The sequence below is a fragment of the Salvelinus sp. IW2-2015 genome, unplaced genomic scaffold (genome assembly GCF_002910315.2).
Source record: "Salvelinus sp. IW2-2015 unplaced genomic scaffold, ASM291031v2 Un_scaffold4000, whole genome shotgun sequence".
Classification (NCBI taxonomy): Eukaryota; Metazoa; Chordata; class Actinopteri; order Salmoniformes; family Salmonidae; genus Salvelinus; species Salvelinus sp. IW2-2015.
Window position 1 is genome coordinate 51112 of NW_019945272.1, and position 8757 is coordinate 59868.

General features: G+C 42.0%; 1 protein-coding gene and 1 long non-coding RNA gene across 2 annotated transcripts; one reads left to right on the plus strand and one right to left on the minus strand.

The window, feature by feature from the left end:
* The first annotated feature begins 506 nt into the window (after nucleotides 1–506).
* Nucleotides 507–1136, plus strand: LOC139026147 (uncharacterized). The gene is made up of 2 exons (XR_011477862.1): nucleotides 507–566; nucleotides 700–1136. It is a non-coding gene; the product is annotated as an uncharacterized lncRNA (long non-coding RNA).
* Nucleotides 1137–5130: 3994 nt separating this feature from the next.
* LOC112067797 (glutathione hydrolase light chain 1-like) lies at nucleotides 5131–6034 on the minus strand. Its single transcript, XM_024143440.1, is given in 5 exon segments — nucleotides 5131–5153; nucleotides 5156–5276; nucleotides 5405–5518; nucleotides 5655–5767; nucleotides 5913–6034. Coding segments are annotated over 5 exon segments (483 nt in total). The 5' UTR covers nucleotides 6025–6034.
* Between the last annotated feature and the right edge of the window lie 2723 nt (nucleotides 6035–8757).

Consider the following 8757-nt stretch of genomic DNA (forward strand, 5'->3'; position numbering starts at 1 on the left):
ATGTGTTTTAGACATATTTGTATGCCTTGTGCAGGGTGATGCTGGTCACAGCTGAGTTGCATATGGGAGTCGTCAGGTTTTGCCACAGCCCTTCCTCTCCTGCTACAGCCCTGGCCCTGGCCAGACAGCACCACCTACAGGCCCTGGCCTCCGAGACCAATCCTTCACCTGGCTTTCACTCAGGTCAGCACAACATGCAATATGTAACCCTTCTATGGCAAACACCAACGTATACTCTCGCAAACACCCTACACATACTAACACCACAATCTTTCAAACCCCTTAACTTAGACAGAACTCGATATTGTATGCAAAGTAAACTCCCACATTAGAGCACAACAAGGAAATTTCATACTGGGTATAATTTAAAAAAGTCCAATAATATTGTGTTCTTCTCTTCCCTTGTCCAGTTGATGCTGGGGTGCCGGAGCAGGTCTGGGTGTCCTTCATGAGGCGATGAGCCAATCCTGGCCCACGGAGCGGTCATGGATAAGGAGAGCTCTGCTGCTGGCAGCCGCTGTCAGATGGCCATAGCTGGGACCGGTCCAATGGCCAGAGGCATGCAGGTAGCACACACCCGCAACACAAACTTAATATCACTCACTACCTCAAATGTACATGTTTGTGGATACAATCACTTTGTCATGTAATTCACATACAGGAGTCGTTCAGAGTTTCCTCCCTGTTGTCTCCCTCCAGCTTTAGGGCTGGCTGTGCAATCGCTGGAGAGGCTGCAGCCTACTTCTCCATGCTGACTGTAAAGGAGCGTCTCCGTGACGTCCACTACCTGCAGGCCCGGCTGCACCACACCCTGGGACAAACCCCCCAGCGCAACAAATGTGCCATGCTGTTCCGCCTCCTGGACCAGGAGCTGCAGGCGCCGGGGGCAGYTGTTGCCATGCGACTCTGAACAGTCATCACCACCCTGCCTTCTCCGACACAGACCAGAACATATACTGGTGTACTCTGTCATTGTCATGGACTTCGCATTCTATCCTATCTTTTGGTTCAAATTGCAACATTGCTTGTGTGTTAAAGAGTAGAGAAACAACTGGTTTAGGGCACTCCAAATTTACATTGCAAACTTGTATCGTCTATCTACAATATAAAGATCAGACTTCAAGTCTCWMATTTTTTCTCATGTTTGTTGTGCTTTTTTTTTTGCGAAATGGAGAACAAGAAAATCACAAATTTGTTCCACCTGAAAATGTTTGTCTGACTACCACTAGATGTCAAGCACAGCTGTTGGCGAAAGAGTGCAGCCTGGTTGGGCCTCCCCACAATTTTAACGTTTATTTGCAGTATAAACAGTACCAACAAATGTAGGTGTTTCCCTCAGGACGTGATGGATAACTGTGCAGGATCCAGAGGCCTCGATATGGAAACCTAGATGCTGCCACACCACCTCTTTGAGTAGCACCCACATAGTATTTGAATTTCAGCATACATACTGTTATATAACAGTTTATCCTTTATTCAGGACCAGAGAGATCTGATTCTTTAGAGGTAGTCATAGCCTCTGTTGTAGGATGTCGATAGAATTGATCTGGACTATAGAGGACTTGTCTTTGCATCTGCAATTATAGCGTCTGTGACGGTATGGGCAGCTCCATTGAGGATCTCTTCATTTTTAAGTAGTACATTTTCTTCACGATTAGCTAATCCCTCCTAATGACCCGGTTGGACATGACTCCAACAGGAGGGATCAGCCAATGAATTTGGAAGTCTCACCCAGTTGACACATTAAAATGGTGGAAGTCCTCAATGACACTGCCTATGCTAATTTTGCCCTTTGGCCACTATCATTCTCTATGATATGTACTTGTATTTTGTCATTTATCATCATGTTCTTCAAAGTCCCAGTGGWGGGATCCCATCATAGGTCAAAGATAAATATACAGAGATATCTAGCATAGAGGATCCGCGTTCTCATCTATGCTTAGAGAATGAGGAATGGTTTAGTGTTTCTCAGCTGTTGGAGTTACCACGATATGATGAGTGAGAGTAATATCAAATCAGAGCCGGGCAGAAGATGAGTATTTTTTAGAGAGAGCATTGAGATTTTTCTTCAACTGGAAGCATGCCAATGGAAAAAAGTGAACATTTTAGYAAAGGAAAAKATTTCCCAGAGATATGCGCACATCAAYGTAATAGTCCTGAGATKATTTGAAATATCTTTGTGTRTGTGCCATAACATGACAATCTGTGAGAACTGAGCTGAACAATGRCACTGCACATTGTTTTTGTTAGTCTGGTGTAGATTTATGYGACCTGTGAGAGTGATMATTTTTTTATTGGGTTAAGTTATTCAGCATACTCAGTCAGTGCCAGTCATGAGCGCCATTACATTTACATTATCTCTTCATAATGGCATTGATYCAAGATCACGTCTTGTGAAATATTTGSATATTTTCAATATCCTGAATTGCCCTTTGGTTTGTATACAGAAGAAGCTTAGCCTAATAGCATTTAAAACATTACCTAACATTGGTATGAAAACACTGAAGTTTTATTACWGAAACAAAGCATTGACACGGTGATATAGCCCTGAGCCTTCAAATATTACATTCTGGGTCTCTACGCATTTGAGGTACAAAGCAGAACCAAWTTAGTTGAAAGCCAATGTAATATTTAACATTTKAGTGGGCTGGTTTTTGAGAATGTTCTGCATGTCCCTCTCACATGAAAAAAGCATTGTCATATTACTTGAGCCTTTTTTGGTTGACATCAACGGCTTACATTAGACAAAAAGAAAGTATGTTCCATTGCCCTATCAGTCTTAACTTTACCATGTTGGTTTGTTCCAGATGTTTATTGGTATGTTTGCACAAGAAGTACTCTAAGACTRTGTGCGGGGTCTGAAATACGCTACATGTCACTTYGCTCTATAAACCAATACAGTAGATAATGGGCCTCCATGGAACAGGAGACGGCACAGAGACTGTCTGTGTAAATACACACAGACTCACACTGCATAATTCACTCTGCTCTTTGTGTGCGTGTGTTTATATATCTAGAGCGAGATGGAGAGGGTGAGCTGCAGCCGTGGGATGTCTTTTCATCAGACAACACTAGATGGGGCATGTGCCTAGTGACGCTAAATGTCCTCTGAACCAGTGGCCTGCCCTGTATGTGAGCACTGTGCATCAACACTGACACTATACTCTGTTCAGGCCTGTGCTGTCAAGAGGATCACATTAGTCGGGGGCATGGGATATGTTCTATTAGCACAGTTAGATGAGCTGCATCAAAGGATTGAAATACCCTTGCTTTGCTATTTTTGTATGTAATATACAGCTTCATTAGCCATCATTTCCCATCTGCCCACAGGCTGAATTCTGTCTGAATGAATATGGATCTTCTTGCTCATACAGGGAAGCAGAGAGTAGAGAGTACGCAGATAGTGTCTCAGGCCACATTCAATAGGGCCAACCRGGTTGTAGCCTAGACAACAGGATACTACCATAGATGGACTTTAGTTGGCAGTCACATCTCTGTGCACAGTAGAGTTGACTTACTCAGCAGCTACAGGTAACTGCCAAAATAAWGGAAACATCAACATAAAGTGTCTTAATAAAGGAGAAGAGCACACTGATAGAGAGGAAGTATTTAGCCTGAGTTGGCTATGTAGCCTCCTATGCATCACTGGTCCATGGAAGCAATTGCTTCAGTGAATAATCCATTTGGAGGATTTTGTAAAAGCCCCAGCTGGCGCCAAATGCCACATCTTGCTAAGATTYGTCAGAAGGAAGCTGCTGTGTATTTTGTTCTTCAGACTATTGAAKGAAGTCGAGCCCAATTTTTAGGCTGTAGGTGTAAAATTGTACWTCAGTCAGTTGTTTAGACATGTAGCTGTTATTAATCTATTGTGTACATTTGTCATCAGTTCTTTGGTTACAGGTATCGATGCAGAGAAATAAGCCGCTAAGAATATTGGCAACAGGCTGACTAATGTAAAATATATCTTATTTTAAACATTTTAATAACAAGCATGGCTAAAAATATATATATGCAAATGTAAAATACACTATACATTCACTGTACTGCTATGGTCTTACTCCATATTAAACATTTACAATTTATGTGTTTTTCTCAACATTCTGCATCACAAAAAATGTAAAAATACAATTTGAGTAGTTAAATGGGAGCCATATTTGAGCCCTTGTTAACAATAGGCCCCCATGGGCAACGGTCAGAGTTGAGATGAAATCAATCAGAAAAAACAGAAATCACAGTTTTCAGTTAACAGATCAGAATATGCTTCCTCATGAAAGGAAAAATGTAGCTACCTGTGACCAACATCTTCATAAGGCAGATAGTAGACTGTAGCCTGGTTGCCAGATCTGTTCGTGATTTAGCCAACCCATAAAGCACCAACAGATATAGCAACCTGACCAGTTAAGACCTGAGGTTAAGGCCTGAGGTTAAAACATACAGACCATTTTTCCTTGATGGAGAGATAAAACAGTAATTTCTCTACATTTGATTTGTTCAATGGACAGACAAACTACTTTGACAACCTTCCATATTGGTGTTCATATTCTCCCCTAAAACATTGCTTTCTTAAATCTCAGATAAATGGCTCTTTTTCTGTCAAACAGAATGATCGCTCATCATCACAGAGTAATTTGACTAATATGTTGGCTAATATTTCCTAGGCAAACTATTTCATAATGTATATCAGAAGATTCATGGCGTCCATAAAGTTCTGGCCCATTGGTATTTACATCCAGCAGGAATCGAAAGTTGCAGTCCAGCTTTCTGCTACCCCACTGCATTAATAAACTTCCATCTTCAGGATATCGATAATGATGATCTCTTGTTACAGCTAGGATTTAAAAAATGCCACTTTCAGAGTTGCAACCTCACTTCTTTTCAAAACACAAAAATAAATAATGAATAATGCTGAAATAAAAGCAGAAATGCCGCCGATTATTTGGTGTGAAGGGAGGAGGTATTGATGTGGAGTAAAGTCTTTTCCACATCTTGAAATGAATTTCAGCTGAAGAAAGAGAGTGGCTGTGTCACCTTGAGGAGGCATTGTTTTGTGTTCTTTCCAGATACTTAGCTCAATCCCTGCCTCTTTATGGAGGTACACTCCAGGTTTGGGAGGAAGAGGTGAGGTAAGACTCAGTAGCCCGCTGGATAGCCCCTTTCCTGGGGTCGGACTCGGCACAAAGCCGCTCCCCCTGTCTCACCACCGCCTGCACCACTGAATCAGGAGTCATCAGCAGCTCTGTTACATGGTTCTTCTTTACCAGGCCATCTAATACACTCTTTTACACAAACACACACATACATAAACACAGAAATAAACACACACACACAGATTAAAGTCCAGAGTTACGAAACCAATTTTTTTAATTCAACAATATACGATGCGATATTGTTCAGAATTACCCACCTTTTCAAAGCCGTCCTCCACTACAGTCATACTTGGGTTGAGTTGATTGTGAATTCGAGGTAGTGTCACAGCTTTTTTCAGGTCGTAGTCAAAGAACAAGGTATTCAGAATCACCTATGTAAATGAGAAAAGGAAGCTTCTTGCACTCTGATTCATCACAATATCACTATGTAAGGATAGATGGATGTCATGTGTTAGTATAGGCTATATCAGTTTAGAGAGGAATTTATGTGTATGGATCAAAACTTACTAGGGCAGTTGCTGTGGTGATCTTTGTTCCACCAGAGGCTCCCACCACCATTTTCACTCTATTGTCTTTGTCAGAGATAATAGTTGGGCACATAGAAGAGAGAGGCCTTTTACCTAAAAAATGAGAGGGAGATAAATCTTCAGACCAAAAGGTATTCTCAGAAAACAAACCAGCCAAGGTTCAAACTGGAGTCATGTGTAAATTGAGAACTTTCAGTAGCCTACCAGCAAAAGGATATGGTTCATTTCCTATTCTCACCAGGCTGGATGAAGTTGTTAGGAGATGGAGGGATTCCAAAGCCGTTGGTGATGTATGGAGAGCTGAAGTCATCCATCTCATCATTAAAAATGATGCCAGTTGATCGGGACATGACTTTTGAGCCAAAAACTGAAGATAGGAATGATAGTTAAGTAGTTAGAGTTAAGTGATTATAGGAGTTAAGTAACCTATACATGTTATTTTTGGGTTAAATGCAATAGAGGATTCTTAGTAAGACCATCAGCAACAAAGTTTGTTTAGAGTGCACATGCATACTATATTAAGGATCTGTCTCTGGATATCTATAATCTACCCTGTAGCATTATGTATTCATCAGTCCTATTGTCTCAGAGGAGGTCTTGCCTTGTAGGACTCTTACTATAGATTGATTGTGCTGGTGCCAGCCACAGCACTTCCATCCTCAGTTATGACGGACAGGTGTGCTGTCCCATGATTGTCTGGGACAAAATAATCTTGCTCGTAGTAGCTGTCGGGATGAGTGGTGTCATCTGTGATCTTGCTCCTGATCCGTCAGCAAGTAGTCTGAGGTCATGTTGTGGATGAGCTGGAGAGAAGATAAAATCATCAAATAGGAATTCAATTAGTTTCTCCTGGCAATGTTGAACAGCAGTCAACAGCATGTGATTATAGAGCATGTTCAGTAAACAACTACAAACCATTTTTATTTTAAAGTCAAATACAGTGCATTCGGAAAGTATTCAGACCCCTTCCCTTTTTCCACATTTTGTTACATGTACATAAAGTAAGTATTCAGACCCTTTGCTATGAGACTCAAAATTGAGATCAGGTGCATCCTGTTTCTGTTGATCATCCTTGAGATGTTTCTACAACTTGATTGGAGTCCACCTGTGGTAAATTCAATTGATTGGACATGATTTGGAAAGGCATACACCTGCCTATATAAGGTCCCACAGTTGACAGTCACAGGAAAAACCAAGCCATGAGGACAAAGGAATTGTACGTGGAGCTCCGAGACAGGATTGTGTCAAGGCACAGATCTGGGGAAGGATACCAAAACATTTCTGCAGCATTGAAGGTCCCCAAGAACACAGTGGCCTCCATCATTCTTAAATGGAAGAAGTTTGGAACCACCAAGACTCTTCCTAGAGCTGCCCGCCCGGCAAAACTGACCAATCGGCGGAGAAGACCCTTGATCATAGAAGTGCCCAAGAACCCGATGGTCACTCTGACAGAGCTCCAGAGTTCCTCTGTGGAGATGGGAGAACCTTCCAGATGGACAACCATCTCTACAGCACTCCACCAATCAGGCCTTTATTGTAGAGTGGCCAGATGGAAGCCACTCCTCAGTAAAAGGCACATGACAGCCCGCTTGGAGTTTTCCAAAAGGCACCTAAAGGACTCTGAGACCATGAGAAACAAGATTCTCTGGTCTGGTGAAACCAAGATTGAACTCTTTGGCCTAAATGCCAAGCGTCACGTCTGGAGAAAACGTGGCACCATCCCTACGTTGAATCATGGTGGTGGCAGCATCATGCTGTGGGGATGCAGCGACAGGGACTGGGAGACTAGTCAGGACTGAGGGAAAGATGAATGGAGAAAAGTACAGAGAGATCCTTAATAAAAACCTGCTCCAGAGCACTCAGGACCTCAGACTGGGGTGAAGGTTCACCTTCCAGCAGGACAACGACCCTAAGCACAAAGCCAAGACAATGCAAGAGTGGCTTCAGGACAAGTTTCTGAATGTCCTTGAGTGGCCCAGCCAGAGATCGGACTTGAACCCAATCAAACATCTCTGGAGAGACCTGAAAATAGCTGTACAGCGATGCTCCTCATCCAACCTGACAGAGCTTGAGAGGATCTGCAGAGAAGAATGTGAGAAACTCCCCAATACAGGTGTGCCAAGCTTGTAGCGTCATACCCAAGACTCAAGGCTGTAATCACTGCCAAAGGTGCTTCAACAAAGTACTGCGTTAAGGGTCTGAATACTTTTGTAAATGTGATATTCCAGGTTTTTATTTGTAATACATTTTATTTGTAATACATTTACAAACAAATCTAATAACCTGTTTTTGCTRTGTCATTCTGGTGTAATGTGTGTAGATTGAGGGGTGGTGACAATTTAATTAATTTTAGAATTAGGCTGTTCGGTAACAAAATGTGGAAAAAGTCAAGAGGTCTGAATACTTTCCGAATGCACTGTGTATATATATTTGTGAGTGAAACTTTTTATTTGAAAGCTGTGTATCGGGGTTCTCACATCAGTGATATTGAGATAACGTGGATCCCCTAGTTTGCTCCTCTTGGCATAAGCAAACCGGAAAGCCTCCACGATGCGGTGATACGTCAGAGTCTTTTTCTCGGCCGTTGAAACACTTGTGCCAGTGAAGTTATACCCTGTAGAAAAAGCACACAAAAATGTTGATCTAATACATGGGTGAGTAAACTTTTTGACTCTAAGGCCACATCGGGGATTTCAAAATTCAACGGATGGCCGCACTGATTTTTTGGCGACCGATTTGTTCGTCAAAATGAATTTGTGGGCAGAAAAAGGGGAGTTATTTGAAAATGTATCGATTCATTATCATTATCCCCCCAAAAAGCTTACAAAATCCCTCACGGGCCACATTTAATCGATCTAATATGTCAGCCCAAAAAAAGAACTGTGTTCATTTTTCAAAGATACAGTTTTAATGTAATTCGGTGTTTCCGTCACAGGGTCATTTCCGTCTGATTCCGTCCTTGTTTTTGCACAAACACGAGCAGCTATGGTTGATGTCAAGATGTAGAGGACTAGAGCAGTTTAGTTCATTTCCAGTGAGATAATGTCCAGAGAGCTCTCTTAAGATGAGATGACAAACTGGGA